The 23151-nt window shown below is 41.7% G+C and overlaps 3 protein-coding genes across 3 annotated transcripts in view; 1 reads left to right on the forward strand and 2 right to left on the reverse strand.

Moving 5' to 3' along the window:
- Window positions 1–895: 895 nt before the first annotated feature.
- mcoln1b (mucolipin TRP cation channel 1b) lies at window positions 896–14519 on the reverse strand. The gene is made up of 13 exons (XM_005926717.2): window positions 14287–14519; window positions 12357–12604; window positions 12028–12189; window positions 10255–10411; window positions 9761–9842; window positions 9556–9652; window positions 9347–9446; window positions 9142–9248; window positions 6037–6186; window positions 5800–5901; window positions 5564–5686; window positions 4836–5042; window positions 896–4502 (listed from the first exon to the last, which is right to left on the reverse strand). The coding sequence occupies exons 1-13, from the start codon at window positions 14327–14329 to the stop codon at window positions 4368–4370; spliced, it is 1713 nt and encodes a 570-aa protein (XP_005926779.1). The 5' UTR covers window positions 14330–14519; the 3' UTR covers window positions 896–4367.
- A 2596-nt stretch (window positions 14520–17115) lies between these two features.
- LOC102296180 (trafficking protein particle complex subunit 5) lies at window positions 17116–19546 on the reverse strand. The gene is made up of 3 exons (XM_005926718.2): window positions 19440–19546; window positions 18394–18666; window positions 17116–18321 (listed from the first exon to the last, which is right to left on the reverse strand). Exons 2-3 carry the CDS (start codon window positions 18661–18663, stop codon window positions 18025–18027), a joined length of 567 nt encoding a protein of 188 aa, XP_005926780.1. The 5' UTR covers window positions 18664–18666; window positions 19440–19546; the 3' UTR covers window positions 17116–18024.
- A 745-nt stretch (window positions 19547–20291) lies between these two features.
- LOC102296483 (N-acetylmuramoyl-L-alanine amidase) overlaps window positions 20292–23151 on the forward strand; it is a 5513-nt gene continuing 2653 nt past the window's right edge. The window contains exons 1-4 of the mRNA XM_005926719.3: window positions 20292–20631; window positions 21565–22392; window positions 22534–22744; window positions 22820–23114. Of these exons, the coding sequence (XP_005926781.1) occupies window positions 20565–20631; window positions 21565–22392; window positions 22534–22744; window positions 22820–23114 (1401 nt within the window). The 5' untranslated portion in view covers window positions 20292–20564. The remainder of the gene's footprint in view (window positions 20632–21564; window positions 22393–22533; window positions 22745–22819; window positions 23115–23151) is intronic.

Raw genomic sequence — 23151 nt, forward strand, 5'->3', positions numbered from 1 at the left:
AAATTGCACAGAGGTCTGAATCTCGAGTGTATCTGATGCATCCCAGTGTTGGTGTAGTCCCTGTGTCATTATAATTAATGTTGGTCCAGGTTCAGCAGTGCAAGTCACCAGTCATGTTGTTATGATGTCATAGATTTCCAATGTGGAAAAAACAAACAAAAATGGGTCGGGGTTAGGGTTGGGGGTTTGAATGTGGTTGTGGTTAGGGTTATGGGGTTAGGGTTTGGTGTGATGATATTTCTGGGATGCCTGAACCGCCTGCAAGTTAGGGGTTGGACGGATTGATCCAAATGTCGATAGTATCGATACCAACACCGGTATTGGTATTAGATCGATATCATCACAACATGATCGATGCTTTAGCTTATTTGTCTCCTCTAATTTCAGAAGGAGACATGTCTGTGCAAACACCGCTCCTCTCCTGCTGGCACACTTTGCGCTGCCCTCTCCTCCCTGCTCTGCTTTTTTTAGTTGTGGTGCAGTCACATGACTCGGCGGTACTGAGCAGCAACATGTAGGCTCAGAATTTGCACATTTGTCCTTTGTTTTGAAAAATAAACCTCATCTCATAAATCATGGCGCACTGCTCTCCTGTACATAAGCTGTCTTTATGAGTAAAAATCATCGGTAATGGTATCGGCAACACCGGCGCCATTTATTTGTTATCTGATCAATATCAAAATCTGCAGTATAGCACACCACTGCTGCCAGCCCTCTCAAGCCACCCAGGAAAGCAGCTGGCACTAAGAGACACACCCTTTATTTTCCCCTAAAGATATTCACAAATCAACCCCCTTTTCAGACAAGTGTCTCCCAAATGCATGAGAGCGATCACCCTGCACAGCACTTCACACTCCAATAGCATGAATATCATTATCTCACAAACAGGGTGTGTACGTGTGAACAAATACCAAGCGGATGCAGGTTAGTGCACGCCAGTGCAGCTGCTGCTCTCTGTGCACAGCGTGGACTCCCTGAAGACAACAACGTGCCAGCACTGCATGTCATTAACATACAGGATGCTTCTACAGCCACTAAAAGGCAACATGTGATGAAGGAAGGCAACGAGACCCTCATTAACGCGCCATCATCACACAGCAGGCGTGTTCTTTTGTGTGTATCTGTCGCCCACAGAGCACGATAGTGATGATAGTGACAGTCATATCTCGTTGCAAGGATTCATATCCACTGTGGTTTTTGCTCTGGTCCTTTATTCAAAAAGGCCCTGGTCAACTATATTTGGCATGCAAATATAGTTGACCAGGTAGAAGCCATTTGCAAGGCTTCGCCCTGCAGCCTGCTTTCTCTTTGGGACTGTTTAATCAGCTCCAGGCTAAAATCTGATGATGTTAAGAGCAGGCTGGCCAGTTCCTCAGCCAGCCCTTGGCTGCATCTTTGAGTGAATAATTGATGCAGGTTCTGAGGATATTGGAAAGCTGTAGCAGCTCACCTCACTAAGAGGAGCATCTGCTTTGATCTTAGTCTATCACATGCTATAAACTTCCCATCTTCACTGTGTGGTTTTGATTTAGCTGAAACAGCCGCCCGCTTCCTCTATTTATTTCATGCTGAGTTGCAAGGTAGTTTGTGATTATGGCAGACTCAAAGTTTTAAGTACTCTACTCAGCGTAATTTAGCTTTTATAAGGATGATGTTTTATCCCCCCGCTCTTGTCCACCAAAGTGCCTGTGTTTTGGCTTCCTGTTATTTCCTTATTGCTTCGTATTGCATAGATTTCCTGTGACTGGTTGGCAGTTGGCTTCAGACAAGAGCCTGCTCTCTCCCTCTAGTGGTGCCAGACTACCACAACACAGCACAAGTTCATCAGACTGCAGTGCAAGTGTTTATTTTTTAAACTTTGCAGCTGCTAAGTTTCAGACATTTTGCAAGAAAATATTGTGTTATTTGTTTTCATTCACATAAATTGCCCAATTTATTTAGGATTAGTCCAAGAGATGTCATCAGTGCTGACCGAGCCACAACATTTTTTATATTCTTTTTTATTTTGCGTTCAGAAGACACCATCTTCACAAAAAAGAAAGTAAAAACCTGTACAAATTCCTCAGACTGGCAATCTTGCACTTTCTCAAAATTAGGTAAAAAATAATTAAGACAGCATGAAAAAAAAGCAGCCAAATAAACACAGTGCACAGCTGTTCCCATTAAATCAAAACAGACTTAAAGAGCTTTTCTACAAGTGTCAGGAGAACACTAACAAACATGTTGCATTTATAGTGCATTGTTCCACTGTGATATACAACTCCTATGTGGCACATTATATCACTATTCTAAGTTGTGCATCGGTCTTTAATTAAGAGGAAATAAATACGTCTGCAGAAATGCCATTTAAAAAAAAAAACCTCTTTATAATTGTAAACAATATCAAAGAAAACAAATAAGTTTACATTAAAAATAATACAAATGCCAGATATCTGTTGCATTTCAAAAAACCCTTGTTACTGTTGTTCTGATCCAGTTTTTGTGCACTGAAAGCCGTTCATATCACCCTATGCAGCATACTGCATCTTCACCACTACTTCAAGTTTATATAGGTACTTCAAGAGATGTCCTTATCCATTCATGAATAAAATAATGGAGCCATTTCCCACATAGCTTCAACAGACAGAGTCTAAGTGAACCATTATTTAAAATAGAGACACAACTATGCTGCTTACAATCCAAACTAGCATACAAAGACAAAAAGTATTAGCTATATATTTCAAGAAATATTAGAAAGGAAGATTTTTGGACTGGCATTTGACTTTTGGAGATTTTCCCTGTAATATTGTTATACTGTACAGCTGTGTAATTAGGAAAGAAATGAGGGGGGAAAGAGTAAAAATGAACAAGAACAGTTAAAACCAAAGTCTTGTGACTGTAACGTAGCTATAAAAGCTACTAGCCAAAACTGCCTTAGTTAAAGCAAATTTAGCCAACTTCTTCTCATTTACAAGAAAATGAAAATTCAGTTTTGATATTCAGGCATCTTAGTAACTGAACTATACAAAAATAAGTCAATACTGTAATGGGGAGGGGTGAGAAAACATTACCCGCTAAACAAATGCTGCTAAAACAAAATTAGCCTAGCTTAGCAGAGTAGCAGTAAACAGAACCAGAGCAATTCCTGTGAGATCACGTGGTTAAGCTACATTTAAATCAAACATTTGAACGTATTTTTAAACCATTAAAAGTCACTGGCTGAAAAGAACAAGAGAGGGAAGGGGAATCAAAAATTCATTTGGGTACTGAATAGTCTCCTTCATTTTTTTCCTTCATTTTTTTCTTAGTCTAACAGCTACAACAAATTTAAAGATTTTTTTAGTGCAGCCATTCTGACATTAAATATAAACATAAATGCAGGTATTAAGGGGGGGAAAAAAATCACTGATGTCATTAGACAACGCCTACATTTACATATTTCATTGCTAAAAGGCTGCTGTGAAAAAGGTCTACTACCAATTAACATAAAAAAGGCATAAAATTATTTATCATCTTCAGTAGTTACTGTGTGTTTGTAAGGCAGCACATTAACCTCACATGTTCTAGCAAAGCACACCCTGCCTTGCAGTGCATTAGCACAGACCTATAGCGAAAACGGCTCATACATATTGATGACTAGCCGGTTGGCCGTAGGGCTTGTCCTTCCTCACACGGCTATCATCTCCTTCCAGTCACAGGAGGACGTGAACAATGGAGATGAGGAGCAAGCAAACTGAACTGGAGTGAAAGAATGGCCTTGACTGTTAGCCAAAGCACATGTACTGCAGTTAATGATCAATCTTTTTTTTTTCAGTTTGCCTGACTTCACCCTTATGCCTAAATTCCACAAGACATACATATATTTACATAATCAAGACGTATGAAAATCCTTTTGCCTAAGTAGCCATGCGAACAATAAAATGATCATGAAAACCCTGTAAATGGTGGATCATTCAAGCGAAAATGCATCCTAATTTGACCCGACAGACCCAGTGTCCAGCCTTTGTTTACCGACATTATGCTTCTAGCCATCAAAGCCTGACCAACCTGACAAGTCAGAAAGACAATAAATTATTCATACAGTACAGTACAAAAGCTGAAGCAGGTAATTGGGCCTTTAAGTGTTCAGTGCAATCTACCGTTCCAGCACAAATTAAAATGCAAAATTCAAACAGGGTCAGCAGGGGACAAAGTAGTCCAAGGTCACTCAGTTCTGCTTCAAGACGTTAATCGTCCCTCTTTGCTGGGTGTCTGGAAAAAGGAGTGGAATAGCAGTCAGCTACTGGAGTGGAAATATGGTGCTTTAAAGATGGAGGGAAAGAAAGACTCCCATGTCCTTCAATGTACACACTGCTTACTCCCTCTGTGCTTCTACTAGGTCACTGTCCTCACCACTCACAGCAGCAGAGGAAGGAGCATGATGAGGCTTCGGGTGCACGGAACTTGCCAGAACTGGGCGTGTCCGTGCACTGTGCAATGAATGCATGTAGATCTGTGATGTGTGCCTGCTCCTGTGTTTGGGCCTGCAGGAAGACAAAAAAGCTGCAAATTTTCAAACTGCTATTGTCACTTACTAAATAAAGTCCCCGTATTTATCGGTAAAAATAAATCAATACATAACTGCACAAGTATCCTGCATTAATGTCGGATCACATTTACCAGTATTAACCAATAAGTATGATCATTATCTTGATTTAGCAGATTGGCACTGGGAAATTGGCAAAGTAGAGGAGACGTTGATGGGAAAAAATTTTGTTTTTAGATTTTAGCATTTCTGTAACCCAATTCATATGATTAGAAAAAGCACTCAAACCACCACCCAACAGTATAATAAAGAAACAAAGCAGCAACTGTACCATGATGGTGTCATAAGCTCCGGTGATGAGTGCGATGAAGAGTGACAGCACCATGTAGATGAAGAGGGAGATGAAGGTGTAAAGGTAGATCTGGCTGAAGGTCCACACCAGCGTGCTGCTGTGCTCCATCTCAGCGAATGTTACAAACATGTCGTCTCCATTGATCAGAGAAAACAGGCACTCTGACACCATGGACAGGGAGCGAAACTGGATACATGGAGTCCAAGTTAGCACAATCATTTAAAAAAGAAAGTTTTGCAGTCTTTCAGTGTTTTTATTTATCTTTTTGGCACGGATTACAAAATTGACTTCTAGAGAATGTTTCTGTGTGAAAGGCAAATATCAATTAATTTCACATTCATTGAATTAGGTAATGTACGGTATTTTTGATGCACATATTAGCATATTTATTTTTTTATTGAGTCATTTAATTATTTCATTTTATTCATTTTGTTTTTAATTTCAGGAAAGCTGGCCCTCCATATATTTCCACCAGAATTGATTACATTATTTTGCTTGCATGCAAAAAGCAATATCCTAACAAAATGCTGCCTGATTCATATTTAATAACTATCAATTTTCTCCTCCCATTAATTATACATAGCTAAAAAATGACATGCTGGGAGGCAGTTTATCATAATTAGGATGCTCTGACATGCAATTCTGCTCTGAGTGACTCACGCCTGCTCACTCCTGCTTAGAGACACAGCTGTGTGTCCGTGCATTACCTTTGCATGATAGGGCCCCAGCACTATCCAGCCACAGAAGCAATATCCCAAATAAATGGCGGCCGCACAGCAGCAGAAGCGGATGACATTGGGAAAAGCAGCTCTTAGAGTCACAATCAGGATCTGTGGGAGAAAGAGACCAAATTAACTAACTGTAAATACATTTTAAAATATTATATAAAAAAAAATTGTGTTAAATAATATTTTCCATATTTGTGTGTGTGTGTTTGACATACATTGTATTTCTGAAAGAAGCTGAGGTAGCGGATGACTCCCACCCACACCAGCAGAGTGGATGTTCCCAGCAAGATCCCACAAACATCATATGATGACAGATTCTGCATCACAAGGAAGACATCATTACTTATCATAACTTACTGAAAACTGGGAATTTTACATCTCAGTAGGTGAATAAAAAAAGAAGCTTCTTTTACAGTGTGCACAAAGCTGCACACCCTCTCACATCTTGTTACCTTGGACTCTATCCCAATTTTGATGAAGCTGCCGATGATGGTGAACGTGTCACTGACGATGAGCAGAATGTACCAGCCATTGATGAACTCCATCCTGTCTCCCCAGCTCACGCTGCGGCCCAGTTTGTGATTGAAAAACTGCACGTACTCCTGGGTAAGGAGATGGGAGATGATCAATGGGGCTTTAAATGTGATACACACAACCGGAAAACTAGGAGACCGTGAAAGGCATTTAACTACTTCTCTTTGCCTGCGTGACTGTTATCATTATGAAATTATATGTGTTGAATATATGGCATCAGGGGGCAACAGTGTTTGTATTGCAGGATGTAAGTTTTGCTGTGATCTCATTAGCGCCACGGCCTCCAGGCAAGCGCTTAGAAAAATGACAATCCAGCAGAGCGAGCAGTGCAGACCAGCCTCATCTTTCACGGTGGCAAGCAAAAATCGGAACTTCTGTAATCACATTTCACGCATGATGACTAACTTGATACACTGCACCCTTGAGAAATGTAATGATAAAGATTTGAAAGCTCATTTGCGGCTCGATATTTTTTTTTCTGAGGTTTTCATTTTGCACGATTTGCTGTTCAGAACAATTCATCTCATCCTGGGTCTCTTTGCAGCACTTCAGTTCATCCACTGAAACTTTTTTGCTTCTACCTTTAAGCCAACTTTCTTCTGATTGGCTGGCTGTGAAAAACAGAAGATCTTAACAGCAGGTGGGCGGGGCTTATGTGCTCACAGGTAGCGCTGTGTACCTGAGATGGCCATATTAAGGACATCTGCTCTTGGCAATATTTTTTATGTGTCCTCATTTGGTTGTTAATATGACACTGTATTTGGATGAGAGGGAGAAGTGCTAAGTTATCCATAAAGTGTACGAGTGCAATGCAGACTCTTAATTAGTACCTCAACAAAAGTTGCAACTTCAAGCAGTCAGTCCACTTGGGGTCCCATTTTGAAAGACATCAGAGGAGAAGTGAAACTTTTTACAGCCTCCTTTTGGTCTCTGTAGCATATTTTCCTCCTAAATTTGGAAATATCTCACCCATTTCCATTACCGTGCTAAAGTCTTGAGTCACCCCTCTTTTTTTTGGTTTATATTTTGTGAGTAAAATAGGTGCAAAACTTTATTGAAACATGTGCAAACATACATGGAAATAGAGTAGATAAGCCAATGGTATGACCATGTATGACCAGGTATGCTACACTAGCAGCGTGTTGGGATCTTTGTCATACTGAACAATGAAGCTGTTGCCAATCAGATGCTTTAACAATGGCGGATCAAAATATGATGATGATGTCACTTTTCTATGTTCGTAATTTCATCGGTTTTTGACGAGATATCCAACATCACTGGCTGACATGCAGCCCAAACCAGGGCAGAGCCTCCACCATGCTTTACAGTTGTAGAGACTCATTGTTGTACCTCTCTCCTGACCTCCTTTGTACATACTGATGAGCATTTGAACCAAAATTTTCAAATTTGGATAAAAGACCTGATGCATCTCTCAGGTACTGTGGAAGGTCTGTGCTGGAATTTTTTCATACTTCATAACCTCCTAGGACCTGGCGTCCACATATGCGGATATCACATTTTGGGTTGTCTAGACCAAAGTATTAAATTTTGCTCTACAACGGCCTGATATCCACTTACGAGTACACTATTCAATTCAATTCAATTCAATTTTATTTATATAGCGTCAAATCACAACAAAAGTCGCCTCAAGGCGCTTCATAGATACAGAGAAAAACCCAACAATCATATGACCCCCTATGAGCAAGCACTTTGGCAACAGTGGGAAGGAAAAACTCCCTTTTAACAGGAAGAATCCTCTGGCAGAACCAGGCTCAGGGAGGGGTGGCCATCTGCTGCGACCGGTTGGGGTGAGAGCAGGAAGACAGGATAAAAGACACTGCCACTGTTCTATCAAAATCTAAAGCAAATGTCCTCTTATGTGAATTTCATTTTTCTCAGAAACAAAAATCGGGTAAAAAACAAAAACAACCCCCCCCCCGGTAATTCTTTGTTTTTACATTCATCAGGTTCCAATCAGCCCAAATAGCAAAGAGAAACTGAAAATACATGGCATGAAAGAGTTCAGGTCTTACGAGGTTAAGACACGATTTTCAGATACTGTTGAGCTGCTGTAGACAGGTTTTTAGGCCTGATACTTCCCTTTTTGTCTTCCACTTGTCCAGTTTCCTCAGTGTTTTAAGTGACTGCACAGCATGCCAAGATAGGGAACGTTTTCCACTAATAGATCTCCGGGAATCACCTTGTTGATATAAAAATATGGTTTTGTGTTCATCACAAAACTGTGATATTTTTCATAGACTCAGCTAAAGAAATTGGAACAAACTGTTTTTTGGTGTGCAGAGACAACACCTGCTCATCCCTTGAGTTAGGTGACTTTCTCATAGGTCAGTATTTCTTAACAAAGAAAAAAAATACTCTTAAAATGGTCAGGTACAAGGACGGAACTAAAAAGAAGTGAAAAATCAGCGAATGTCCAAAGAAGAAAGAAATCCTTGAGAACTATCGCTCAAAACTACTAGTCTGTCTCCTTGAAAGCAAAATATAAATAAAAATAGACTTTTGCTGTAAGAGACAAGACTCAGTACTGTAAATTGTATTAAGACTTAATGTATGCATTATTAAAAAAGCTAGCCAGTCTGGCAGGAAGGTTCTTTTGACCAGGCTTCACTTCCTTTTTTGTGTTCATGGTGGTCGTACATTACTGTGCGGTTGCATACACAAACAGCCTGTCCTTATCTGAGCTCCACTTTTGTAGGTCATTGAACACTATTTAACAGGTATTTGTGTGTGTGCAAAGGGCCCATGCAGTCTATGGATGCATCTTGGTATCCAAGCTAGGTAAGGTTGACTGATAACCTATCACTCTGTTCTCCTGTCCAAGTAAGATTATATGTTCTCACGCCCAAAAGAGGCAAACATTGAGACGGCCAAAATGCCAAACCCAAGGCTTCAAAAAGGCAATGTCAGTCGTGCTATGTGCAATATCCATTTCAAAATATACATTTCATAGGCTAACATCACAAAAACAAAAAAATACAGAAATTATTGGCCAGTTTTCTTACATGCTGCAGGAGGATGCCTCTGAGGATGGAGCGTCCACACAGCAGCAAGGACAGCACGCAGACGATGGCCACCAGCACATCAAAGAACTCCTGCGCATAATTCTCGGCTGAAAAAAAAGAGGACAGAAATAAAAGGGATCAAAGGCAATTAAAATAAATGAAGCGGCAGGTAAATAAATATCACCCCTAACCACCAGTCACTCACCACGTCCAGTCACATTAGGATCTTTACACTCCTTAATGGAGGCACGGTTCTGAAGACTGATCGTAACTTTACCGCTGTGCGCCCTGTTATCCATCACAATCTGACGACAAAAGCATGAACCACGTAACAATTAGCATGTAAAAAACAACATTTTTAGTTTTTCTATTCTGTGGGATGTTGACTGAATTTGAGATCATAGAGGAGCTCACTGTGATAGCAAAGGTGTAGCAGTCCGGGATTTCATTATTTATAATGGTCTGAATGTTGATGGCCTTCAGCTGGAAGTCAATGGTGACATTGATCAGCCTGGGGAGGAAAGAGACATGCTGAGGATTCAATGTGCAGAATTCACATTGCAAAGAAAAGTAATACCTCTTTAATACCAAAACACACAAACATAACAGAGTCTCTAACTTGTAAAACAGGAGAGTGAAATTCTTGTAGTCACTGTTTCCTGGAGCAGCGCTGTACGTCAGTGGGTCCAGTCCAATACAATCTGGAAAAAGGAAAATCAGAAATAGCAAAAGAGGAACTAAGTCATACATGATTTTTTCCATATCACATGAATGCCACACCACGGTTTATTTTTACCACTACATTTATCATGCATTAGCCATAGCCATCTGCCAAATCAGCAGATGTGCGCAAATAACCCCTTTCCCAGGACCGGAGACAGTATTTTGCTACTAAAGTGGAAAAAAAAAGGTCTGTGTTTTTCATTACAGGACTCAAGTCTTTAAAAGTAGGGCACAGTTGCAGGGCACTGGAGCAATAACACAGTGACTCACTGACACTATTGGTTCCTTAAGGGAAATACTGGCACTTGAAGAATGTGCAGACAGACGTGTAACAAACAAGTAGACTTTAAAACATAAAGAAAAACAAAATCAAAAGAAGGATTATCCTACCTGTGACAACATGTGGGTCGATGTCAAACGTGTCATTGACGGGGTCGATGGTGCCCCTCCTAAAGTACCTCTGACAGAGGGAGAGTGCGCTTCCGTTAACGCCGACACCCGGCACATAAGCGTACCGTCCCAGTGAGATCTGAGGTAGAGCCAAGTACTGAAGAGGGAAAGAGAAGCCGAGAGGTGGAATTAAGCTCGAGAAAACATCTGTCTTCTTTATGCGATGTTAAACTTTTCACGTTCAGAAAGTAACAATGAAGCTCTCACTAAAAAGAACGCTGTTCAGTCAGGATGGCAACACGACAGCGGCATCTCTTTCCAGAAATATGTCTCAATTACTAGAGGTGGAAATCACCAGACACCCCAAAATATTATTGCATTTTTATCACATTTATTAACTTTGTGTTATGTGCTTGGTATGGAATAAGATATGTTACAATTTATCACCAAGTTGAACTTTGTCAATATCTTTTTTTACACAATACAATGAAGTTATTTTACTTTAATTTGAGATTACAAGCACTGTCACTAAAACCTGCATTAATGTTGCCATAAGATTCAATCTGCAATTGCATGCAAAGTGTTTCTGGTAATACACCAAATAACTGTGATAAATTCTCTGAAATCGCATCTGTTGCTGTCTACATAAACAGAAATTCACATTTAACAGGAATGTATATTTAACTGCGCTCAGTAATGTTCCTGTTCCACAGGAATATAACCACAATACAACCAGCTGCCAACCAGTTGAGTCAAGCCCACTTGAGTTGTTTTCATTGACAAAGAGTCATTCAGACTGATGGCAACATGTTGGCAACATTTCTGCTTTTATAAATTAGACAGAAGTTATTTGCAAACCTTCCATGATCTCTCTGAGAGTGACTGCAGTCAGTCCAAGTAAGACTGAAACTGTTTGCAGAAAGGTTGCCTCCTGTTGGGCGACCTGTGCAATCAGTTGCAGAATGCGAAAAAAATCTATACAATCACCAGGCAGCCGCTGCTTTTTTTATGGATGCAAGGAGGTTGCTTTCCTGTTTGTGGTCATGTGACTGAGCCATTAGCTTGCTCTTAATTAGGAGGTAGCTTTAACAAGCTGAGTGTGTTCAGTGTTGGATGGTTTTTCAGTTGAGCCCATTTAATGTAAGTTTGCTTGGCTAACAACATCTCAGGATGGTGGCGCATGAGATGAGCCTTCTCGCTCGTAGACTATTTTAATGTATTTAATAAAATCTCAATATTTGGTGTTCCTGTAGTGATCAATGTCAAAAATATTGGGATACTCTATTGGACTGACTTCCCCCCACCCACATCTGTTACTGTGCTACAGCAGCAACTTTTTCCATCTAACTACTACATCCACTTCTTCATTGTCTGCAAATGCAGACAAACAGACGTCATTTGCAGTCTGTGTTTCTGTGCTTATTCACACACTCAATTCTAAGCTAAGCTAGTAAACATTGTAAACAATACAACTGCTAAAGATAATAGCTCAGCTAGCTTTGCAGTAGTCCTGTTTTCCCCTCAAGCCTATGATTGACCTTTGTTTTGTTGGGTTTTTGTGTGGAGTGGAAATCTGCAGTCGGTGTTACAACAGTGTATTAGGGTCCATTGTAAGTAATAATACCATGAAAAAACACTTATTAATATCAAGCATATCTAATGTATGCATGGCTTAAAAAAATCATTAAAAAAATCATATTAAACAAAATTCTGGTCATAATAATAAATCAAGAGATCTCAAAATGTCTCTTAAAATGGTTATTAGCAGGCTACCTGCTCTATGGTAAAGTTGATGTGGCTGTACATCTCCATCTGTGTGTGGACAGCGTGGGGATTCTTGTCCTTGTAGCCCTTCAGGAAAAGGTGCTTGAATGCCGCTGTGTTTTCCTCTTGAAACGTCACAACCATCTGGTTACTCAGTCCAAACATCACCAACTAATAGACAGAGCCAGAGAGCACAGGCACAAGACAAATGAGCTGAAACACTCGGGCAAATGCAGAGAAGCAGTCGCTGCACAGTTAGAATAAAACACAGGACATGATTGGGTATTTGCATTCTGAGCCTACAGAGTATTCATGTTAAATCAAAGGGCTGTATCCACCTGCACAGTCACAATGATGATTTTCAGCAGCTGCAGGCCAAGTTTGAAAGGCTTGCGCCCCTTTGCATGATACTTGTCACAAGGGCTCATGAAGAAATACTTGAGTTTCCTCCTCAGGGCCTCCTCCTCTCCTTCTTCCTCCTGCTGGAGGAGCTTGGAGCCCACCAGGGTAGGAGGGCGGGAGCTGCCACTTCCAAGAAGATCCTGGGAGCCATAGCCTGATACGGAGGAGAGCAGCTTGTCCTTCTCTGTTAATAAAATCATTCATTTTGGAAAGAAGCTCAGCATTAAAGAGGTACTCAAGACATTATACATTGCTGGGTTACTAACAAGTGACAATATGAATTAACCCCTTTTATCCTGGAAAAGTGGTTGGAGAGTGTCTTTAATTCTGTTACTTAGCAGTGTTAGCTGGTCTCCCTGCCTGTATGTGGTGCAATTTCACAGCTTAGTATAACCAAGCTAACGCTGGCGGATAACTTTCATGTTTAAATGTGTAAATGCTCAAAAATGATCCAAGCATGATCCAAGATTACCACTTGTAGCTCCTGAAAAACAAAATTCCAGTATCTTAATGATTAGAGTATTACATAAAATCATTAGATAAAAAAGAGTTTACAACAGATAAAAGCCCAGGTTCTGAAAAGCATGTTTATTTATATAATGAATCCTTCTTTGGTTCTTCATAATGAATTACTGTGGCATGGAGGCGATCAGCTTTTGACACTGCTGACGTGTCACTGCAGCTCAGGTTGCTTTGATAGTTGCCTTCAGCTCGTCTGTGTTTGGGGTCAAGTGTTTCTCATCTCCGTCTAAACAGTACCTCACAGATTCTGTGTGGCCTTCAGATCAGGTGAATTGGTTTGCTAATTAAGCACGTGTCTAAATGCCATTTGGTAGTAGTTTTGGACCCACTGGCACCCTGCTAGAAAAGGAAATTGGCATCTCCATAAAGCTTGGCAGTCAGAAGCATGAAGTGCTCCACTCCAGCAGATGACATGGCACCCCAAGTCACCACAGACTGTGGAAATGTCACACTAGACTTCAAACACCTTGGGTTCTGTGCCCCAGGTAAGCTCTTCTGACATTATCTCTGGTTCAGGAGCGGTCTGACATCAGGAACGTGACACTTGCAGCTCCGTTCTCTGCCAAGTCCTTGAATTGACTTTTCTCAAGGTTGCAGTCACCCCTGTTGCTTGTGGACATTTTATTTTCCTTCCTCAACTTTTATCAACATGCATTCTGTGAACAGCAAAAATAGCTGTCTGTGGCTCATCCTGCTGGCATAGAGGGAAGCCTGTCAAGTCAGCAGTCTTCCCCTGATTGCAACTGCATGTTCTCAACTAGACTGACAGACAGGCAGTATTTATACTGTATCTGAATGGCAATTCCCCCAAAGTCGAAATAAGATTTTAAAAAAAATAATTCGAATTATCCTGCTGGGTCTCTTAATAGAATTTTATAAATTGCTTGACTGTAGAAAGATTTTTATGTGATTATCATCAAAACAAACATGGCTGAACTGTCCATGCTATTCGATGACGTCATCTTGGGCTCGCTAACTGTGATGATTTTAAGAACCACCGGTTGTAGATGTCAAAGCGGAAACCTTTAAAGCGTTTATTTTCAAAACAATAAAAAAATAAAAAATAAAACTTTAAATGTCCAAAATCGGCGGAATGATCCTTTGAGCCTCGAGTCACCTGTGAATAAATACACGGAGCGGACGTGTTTCTTTCATTGTTCGATATCACACCTTAGCAAATTTTCACAGATGGACCCGCCTCTTTAAAAATAAATAAATAAACAAATACATGAAAAATAAAATAACGTAATATGATGCTAGCAAATAAATGCGTACCAATCCGTGGTACAAAGAGTGATACAGGTGAAGAGAGATAATAAAAGAGAGGACTGAATGTTGCCAAACCTGTGGCGCTGTCTTGGATGCAGGTGTAACTAGAAGATTCCATGGTGATGCGTTCACGTTCGCACAGGAGCAGCGGAAGGGTACATCACACTCATAAAAAGCGAGTAGAGAGCAGACGCGGGGTCATATTATTTGTTTACATCGTAAAATAAAAGACGGTTGCTGTCGCAGTCTGCGGATGACACATAGGTAAACACATCGCCGCTTCCTTATGACCACGTGACTCCATCATGTGACTAATGCCTAGCCTGTAAGCTATTGCTGCTGGGAAGACTAAAGACGCAAACGCCAAAAAATTCAGGGCAAATGTTGAGCTAATGTTCCTGTTATTACTCATTTTTTGTTTTGTTTTATGTTTTATGACAGTTTTATTAATTAAGACTTAGGATAAAATAATTATTGTTTATTGAAGAGAACTTACGTTTGTGCAAGTAGTTAATAAGTTAAGTCATGGTGAAGGGAAAGGGTTTTTTCGCTTTTTGAGAAATACTGGTCTCATAAAAAGGATCTGAGGATTCAGGAGTGAAGCAAGATTAAAAGCCAGGAGATGGCAGTAATGCAACATTTTTGGATGCAAGCTGCCGTTAAACATGAAAGAAGAAGAAGAAGAAGGCCTCAGAGGTTATCTAAGAGCAACAACACCATGAAGTCCAAAGAACACACCAGACAGGTCAGGGATAAAGTTATTGAGAAATTTAAAGCAGGCTTAGGCTACAAAAAGATTTCCCAAGCCTTGAACATCCCACGGAGCACTGTTCAAGCGATCATTCAGAAATGGAAGGAGTATGGCACAACTGTAAACCTACCAAGACAAGGCCGTCCACCTAAACTCACAGGCCGAACAAGGAGAGCGCTGATCAGAAATGCAGCCAAGAGGCCCATGGTGACTCTGGACGAGCTGCAGAGATCTACAGCTCAGGTGGGGGAATCTGTCCATAGGACAACTATTAGTCGTGCACTGCACAAAGTTGGCCTTTATGGAAGAGTGGCAAGAAGAAAGCCATTGTTAACAGAAAACCATAAGAAGTCCCGTTTGCAGTTTGCCACAAGCCATGTGGGGGACACAGCAAACATGTGGAAGAAGGTGCTCTGGTCAGATGAGACCAAAATGGAACTTTTTGGCCAAAATGCAAAACGCTATGTGTGGCGGAAAACTAACACTGCACATCACTCTGAACACACCATCCCCACTGTCAAATATGGTGGTGGCAGCATCATGCTCTGGGGGTGCTTCTCTTCAGCAGGGACAGGGAAGCTGGTCAGAGTTGATGGGAAGATGGATGGAGCCAAATACAGGGCAATCTTGGAAGAAAACCTCTTGGAGTCTGCAAAAGACTTGAGACTGGGGCGGAGGTTCACCTTCCAGCAGGACAACGACCCTAAACATAAAGCCAGGGCAACAATGGAATGGTTTAAAACAAAACATATCCATGTGTTAGAATGGCCCAGTCAAAGTCCAGATCTAAATCCAATCGAGAATCTGTGGCAAGATCTGAAAACTGCTGTTCACAAACGCTGTCCATCTAATCTGACTGAGCTGGAGCTGTTTTGCAAAGAAGAATGGGCAAGGATTTCAGTCTGTAGATGTGCAAAGCTGGTAGAGACATACCCTAAAAGGCTAGCAGCTGTAATTGCAGCAAAAGGTGGTTCTACAAAGTATTGACTCAGGGGGCTGAATAATTACATACCCCCCACTTTGCAGTTATTTATTTGTAAAAAAATGTTCGGAATCATGTATGATTTTTGTTCCACTTCTCACGTGTACACCACTTTGTGTTGGTCTTTCACGTGGAATTCCAATAAAATTGATTCATGTTTGTGGCTGTGATGTGACAAAATGTGGAAAAGTTCAAGGGGGCCGAATACTTTTGCAAGCCACTGTATAGAGATATCACTCATGTCTGTATATGAAGCAGTCAGCAGACTGTTAGCTTATTTTAGCATACAGGCTGAAACAAAAGGGATGCTAGCTCTATTCACACAACCACAACTTCTGATTTCCGCATTCAAAATGTCTTTGTTATATTGGGTAACACCAGAACCAAACTAAATCAAACAACCACAATTTCCTCTTCTTACTTATACTTCTCATATTTTTATTAAGGGACACAAATGCATGAGTTGTAAACCTATACTCGGAGCTTTCCTCAGTAGCATTTAATGCTGCATGGCTTATTTGGAACACAATTTCCCACGAGTCTCTGTCCATTTCAGGTTAATTATGGCTTCTGTCAGATACATCAGGGCTGTGTGGTTGTAGGAGTCACACCTAAGCCTGCTTACTGGTGGGCTCTAGGAACATAATGTGCTCCCAGGCTGAAACTACAGAGTTGTAAAATGGTCATTCAGCTAACTCACCATCTGCAGAGGAATGGTTTATTTTAAGAGATTCATTCGGGTTTCAGAGCCCATCATAGTCCTGATAGACCTCAGTGCAGCGTTTAATACCGTTGAACACAATATTTTACTAGAAATTAGAACACACTGTAGATATTAAAGGTTCTGCACTGCAGTGGGTTGAATCATATCTATCGTGAAGATTTGAATTAGTTCATGTAAATGGGGAGCTTTCTTCACACACTAACATTCACTAGTGCTGCGATTTGTTGTTATTTAAAAAAAATGAAATAAACCCAATGTTAGTTATTGCTATAGACATTACAGTCAGACCTGGAAATGACCATATTTATTTCCCTCAGTGTAACAAATATGTGCTCTGGACATAATATAAATTATAATATTCAGCCCATGTTTTAAATATGTCTGTGTTAGTATAAGCTAAGCAGCTTTTGTTCGCTTAAAAGCAGCCATGTCATCAAAAACAACCACAACCTTCCAGTTTTTATTTGTAACATGTAAACATCTTTGTGTTACATAATGACTCGATGACAAGACACTAAATACAAAAATGTATTTTAAATAACACTAAACTACTTCCTCTTTTCCACAGATGCTGTTTAAAGAAAAACAACTCAGCTTAGCACCGCAAAATTTCTGGGCCCAAGAAATGTATAGATTTGTAAGATGTAGCCTGGTGGTTGCGTTGTTAGCACAGAATTACTAGCCCCAGATTATGAATGCATTTAAAAAACAAACAAAACAAAAGCTGAGGCTGAGCTGGAATGAAATAGAAAACAAACCATGGACTCATACATCCACTTGATCCCACTTATCCAGCTCAGGGTTGCAGGGAAAACCTTGAACCTGTCTCCTTAAAATATTTTGTCCCTAAAAACAAGTCATGTGGTGATTCATTGTTGGTTATGATTTAATATTATCATAACCAGGGGTACTCAACTTTGTTGGCCTCCTGTAGCCAGCTTGTAGACTAAAACAATAATAATCAAATATTTTAAAAAATGGTGTAAAAAGGGCTGTCAAATAGAGCCCCAATGTTTTGTTTAATTTTTTTACATTCCTGTGACCATTGTGGCATGAAAGTTTATGCAGTATGTTTACGCTTTAAACTTTTGTCTGTTGCAAATATGTGACAAAAGAAAAACTACAAAATAAAACCACATCAGGAGGCAAAACAGGAAGGAGATGATCCACGAAACCATGTAGGTGCATATTTTCTGCTCATGAGGCTCAGTACAGCACAGTGATCCATTTATAATGTCACCCTGTCTCATCAGTTACCACAAGGAGACACTTCAGATACAAACACCAGCCTGGGCCTCCGTGATTTCTCCTCATCCTGTACAGATTTACATAACAACTCCCCCCCTCCGATCTTTCTTATCTGCCATCCAAAGCCTTGTCCCTGGCTATAACTGACTCGTTAAACTTTATCATCAGCGTGGTGCCTTTGTGCCAGTGGGCAGTGACCTTTGCGGGAAAGCCACTGTGTGTGAGGATGGCCTCCACGATGCCCGCGGTGAAGGCGGCGCAGTTCAAGCTGCTGTTCTCCTTGGGCACGGAGATGTACGCATTAATAAGCGGCTCTTTCTCTATGATGTAGTACGTCTTGTCATCATCGTTGGCCTGCTCCAGCTTGTCAGCTTCCTTTCCAAACAAGGACTTCCACACATTAACCTAAAAGCAAGATGACTGTTAAGAGTTTGAAAATAAAAAAGGTTACTCATGCGTGTGATTACATTTGCTCACCTTGACAAAGAGGAGCATGTTCAACACTTTGGTCTCCCTCTTCCCGTTCTTCTCCCTCAGCACCAACACATCCAGCATGCTGGCTCCCACGCTCTGGCCCATGTCTGCCAGGCGTGTCTGCAGCTCCGACACGGAGTACACGCGGCTCTGACAGTACTGTACCATCTCGGAGAACAGAAGCGCAAAGGCGCTCAGACTGACTTCAGTCTTGGGTCGGGTCAGAGGGCGCTCAAGGATGTTGGATTTCCCTCGAGTGAAACGGGTGTCCATTTTCTGTTGGGGAGTAATGGCAGTCAGTGGTTTACATGTTCTGATGCAGACGTTCAACACCGTGAACTAACTTTTTTTGTTTTGGCAAGATTATGGAGCGCACTTTCATGACAGCTAGTGGAGAACCGGCAAAGGCTTTATACTTTTGTGTTGAATCTATGTAGACCATCAGACATCGCTTTCACATGTTGCTAGCATTTATATTTGAGCGTAGTGTGCTATCGCTCTTCTGTCATTTGATTACTTTTTGGTTGCACATCACCAGCTTCCAGTATCTCCTCTTTCATAGCCTGGTGTGCTTTCCCTCAAGTAGTGAAACAAGTTTATTGTGTCAAATATTAGAGACTAGCCTTTCATGCGAATACAATTTGCGATGTTCAGTAAAGGCAATATACATTAGTGAACCGCAGGGGTGCTAATTTAGCTTTTATATACTGATATGCTAAACATTTACAAAAAGGAGGCACTAATAACATGGGAATAAATGTGTGGCCGCAGACTCACAGACCTCTCATTATAAAATGTAATTCCAGGTATGACTTCACCACACAGACACACGTTACAAGCTTTTTGCAAACACAATGGACCTGCTGAGTTTCTACAGACACGACAGCTGGCTGTTAGCCATCGCGCTACAACTGTTAGCCGGCACTACCGATAAAGATTATCTTACACATAAAACAGCAGGAATGAAAAGCTACGCTTTTACACAGAGAGTATAATATTCTGTAGCAGGTTTACTCATTTTCAGGGACGTCTGTGTAACATAAACGCACCTTGTCAGAGCTAAATCAGCTGATGGTCAGTTTTTCTTCCTCCTCTCCGTCTTCTTCCTGCTTTGACAGCTCAACATTACCAACAGTTAAATTGCATACCGCCATCTAGTGGCCGGACTCTTTAGTGCAACAACACACTGCACCCTGCTTTCCTTACTTTTTACCTATATTTTTTTTAACAAGTCATCTTCATCTGGCATTAACGACCATAACCATTTTGACGTCTCCCTTTCCCCCCGAAAACACGACCTAATTTTTCACATCTATTATTATTATCATTATTAATAATAATAATATTACTATTAGCACAGTTAATTTTAAATAATTACTCTGGCCTTACTGACTCCACCATGTCCTTCTCGTTTCTGCTTTTAGAAGATCTTTTTTATTTACATCACTGACCTTTATTATCTGCGTCCCAGACTTTCTGCACTGGACTTTACACTTGGACCTCCACTTCCTGTTCTTGTAATCATGGCACAGTTGCAAAAACCAGTCTGAAACTTTTTCTCTTGACTTTCTGCAGTGCGTGCACATGTACTGTGACATGATTTCCAGCAATGATCGTGTGACCATATAAACCTCAGTGAACATGAAGATCTTTGTTGTACATTTCTACGGCTGCTGCTGAGAACACACGTGATTCATATTTTTGGGGGGAACTTCCACAGTTTTGCAGCCCAGCGCTGTGTGTTTTCTCCACATAACATGAACATGTGTATTGCCTCACAGTGGACTCCCAGTGATTTGTACTGTAGTGAACACTCTTCTGCAGTCTGCTGTTATTTCCAGAAGCTGCGGCACGCAAAACGAGATGACTGAGATTTATTACAGAACTTGAGAAATTCTCGAAAATGTCCAAGTGGATCACTGTGAGGTACACGGAAAGACCTTGACCGCTGAGGACAAACCACTTCGTGCTGCTTATATTACAGGTGCCAGTTTCCCACATTGCTCAGACGGCCACACCAACAGATTAAACTGAGGCCTATCTACTCTGTGTATTTGTGTGTGTGCGTGTACAACTGTTACATAACCACTCCCTTTACTGCATGTGATAAATAAGAGAGAGCCATTAAGGCAGACACATTGGAAGTGCGGAGCTGAAGGTGTTCACATCTCAAGATGGACAGAGTCTGCTGGAAGCTGAGCCTGGTCTTTCTGGTGCTGTTGGTCAGCACGTGTGTGGAGGGTAGGGTTGCTTCACTGTTTTCACCTGTTTTATGAGCTCGATTGTATGCATGTATTCAGATCAAGAAACTGTATTTGCTTTCATTTTCTTTCTTTCTTTCTTTCCCTTGTTGACTAATTCCCCGCTCTACTTGCGTGTCTACCGGTCCAAACTTCTTTCAGTTTAAGGACTCGATTCTAATCTTATGCAAATAGAAAACATACATTTCCAAGGAGGCGATCAGCTTTTATCATTTTGATAACAAAATCTTTTTTCATTCTTGCCAAAATAAAGATTTTAGCTGCCCAACAGGCTGGGGCCTCCTTTGTCATGTTTGCTGTTTTTACCGTGATTCATTTGCTTTTTGGAGGGTGACAGGTCTGGGGCGCGTGCAGGCCAGTTTAGTCGCACCGGGACGGTTTTTCCTACCGAACCGTGCTGCTGTAACACATGCAGGATGTGGTTTGACATGTTCTTGCTGAAGTAAGAAAAATCTGCCCTAAAAACCAACCAACCAACCAATCAAAAAAAGAAAAGAAAAGACAAAAAAACCTGAACCACTATTAAAATAATTATTTCCACTTATTGTAATAGCAGTTCTCAGCCTGATAGGGGGAGAAATGTCAGCTGTAGCTTGGCCTAAAGTCACTTCTGATTATGCTGAAAAAAGATTTCTGTGGCTTTTTCCTCCAACTGTTGGTTTCATTTAATCATCGAGACAACTGCTGGAACAGTTGGCTGGCCACTTTACTTCCCACTTGTTGAGCATAATAAAAACACTGCAGGCAATATTTGCCTTTCTTCAGTCAAAGTCTTTTAGTGCCGCTGTTCTCCTCGCCACGTCTCCTTTGGTTAAATCAGTTTGTGTTTAAACTTTGAAACAAAGGAAGGTTTGTATGGGGGAGAAATGATGGGCTTTAGTTTGAATGACAATTTTTCTTTTCTTCTCTTCAGCTTCATTTTCATATCGGATGGAAGACTTCATCAGTGCAATAAAGCAGGTGGAAGATGAGGACCCTGGGTCAGAGCCGCTAGCTGTGTTGAAGAGGCTGCGGCGGGCAGCTGAGGTCAATGACCCGTTTATTCAGTACTTCCTTTTCAGTGATCTCTCTGGAGTGCCTGAACTGGCTGCTAACCTTTCAGATTACATTAGAAAAGCTGTGCATCACAGGGTGACAGAAGACGCCAAAGAGGAAGGGGTGGTCCTAACTCCTGATGGTACCACTGTTGCCCTCAGACCGCTCCTCCTGGGCATCGAGGCCGGTTTACTCGCCAAGACTCGAGGACGCGTTCGAGGTCTCTACCTACTTGCTCTGGCCAGAGATCTGGGCCTTTCCCTCAGGCAGAGTCCAACTGTGACGCGGCGTCTGGGACCCGACGGCTGCTGGGACAACCTAAGCTCTCCTCAAGTGTTCACCCTCTCGGACAGCCCCTCCCTGCTCACCACCGCTCAAGTCAATGGAGGCATGGATGGCGTCGTGCTGGGGTTGGAGGTTTCTGACAAATCCAGACGTCCTCTCAAGCTCAGCAGTCTGCTGACAGAGTACTACTGCCACCAGCTGGAGGGTAAAGGACTGGACACCGCCCCACGCCTCATCAGCCGACGCCGCAGGGAGAACTTCAGACAGTTGGTTGTCCCGCTGCTGCTGGCCAGACAGGTGGTGAAATCTGTACAGCTGCAGCAGAGTCTGACAGGACAGTCAGATATGGAGAGGAAGGAGAAGAAGGTGCTGATGAGAGAGGTGAAGGAGGGGATGAAGGAGTTTGTCCATATGTACATGGGTGAGCATAAAACTTAAAACACAGACCAAGTGAAAGGTTTTAGAACAGCAGTGTGGTCTGTGACCATTACATAAGAAAGTTAAGAAGATCCATCAAAATACGAGCATAACGTCACATGTAACAAACTCTGATCTGTTTCAGATTGCCCACCCATCGTTCCTCGGTGTATGTGGGGTGCAAAGCCGTACATAGGAACACCCACCAACCTCTCGCTGCCTCTCTCCTTCATGTTCATCCACCACACTAGCACGCCCAGCAAGCCCTGTCTGACCTTTGAGCAGTGCTCTGCAGACATGCGCTCCATGCAGCGTTTTCATCAGGAGGACAGAGGCTGGGATGACATCGGATACAGGTACGTAGACGTTTTCACACGTGACATCTTCGCAACCAGCTCACACCGTCTAAGAGTCTCTGTCCTCTCCAAAAGCTTCGTTGCGGGCTCCGACGGGAACATCTACGAGGGCCGAGGATGGTACTGGCAAGGAGCCCACACCCTCGGCTACAACTCTGTCGGCTACGGCGTTTCCTTCATTGGAGACTACAGCAGCATTCTGCCCTCTCAGCACGCCATGGAGTTGGTGAGAGACCAGCTGGCAAGCTGTGCTATCATTGGCGGGCGACTCATACCCACTTTTACCCTGAGGGGCCACAGACAGATGGTGAACACCGCTTGCCCAGGAGATGCTCTGTACAGTGAGATCAAGACCTGGAAACATTTTGGGGTATGTAGGAATTTTGAAGTGTGTGTGTGTGTGTGTG

This window comes from Haplochromis burtoni, unplaced genomic scaffold (assembly GCF_018398535.1).
Source record: "Haplochromis burtoni strain Fernald_Lab_line unplaced genomic scaffold, NCSU_Asbu1 Contig_45, whole genome shotgun sequence".
In the NCBI taxonomy this organism is placed as follows: domain Eukaryota; kingdom Metazoa; phylum Chordata; class Actinopteri; order Cichliformes; family Cichlidae; genus Haplochromis; species Haplochromis burtoni.

Coding starts and splice junctions, on each gene's coding strand:
- mcoln1b (XM_005926717.2), bottom strand. CDS start 14,329: ATGGAATCTTCTAGTTACACCTGCATCCAAGACAGCGCCACAG. Junction 9,653..9,760: donor TTCACTCTCCTGTTTTACAA/GTTAGAGACTCT, acceptor TTTCCTCCCCAG/GCTGATCAATGTCACCATTG. Junction 6,187..9,141: donor GAGGCATCCTCCTGCAGCAT/GTAAGAAAACTG, acceptor CTCCTTACCCAG/GAGTACGTGCAGTTTTTCAA.
- LOC102296180 (XM_005926718.2), bottom strand. CDS start 18,663: ATGGACACCCGTTTCACTCGAGGGAAATCCAACATCCTTGAGCGCCCT. Junction 18,322..18,393: donor ACATGCTCCTCTTTGTCAAG/GTGAGCAAATGT, acceptor TCTTGCTTTTAG/GTTAATGTGTGGAAGTCCTT.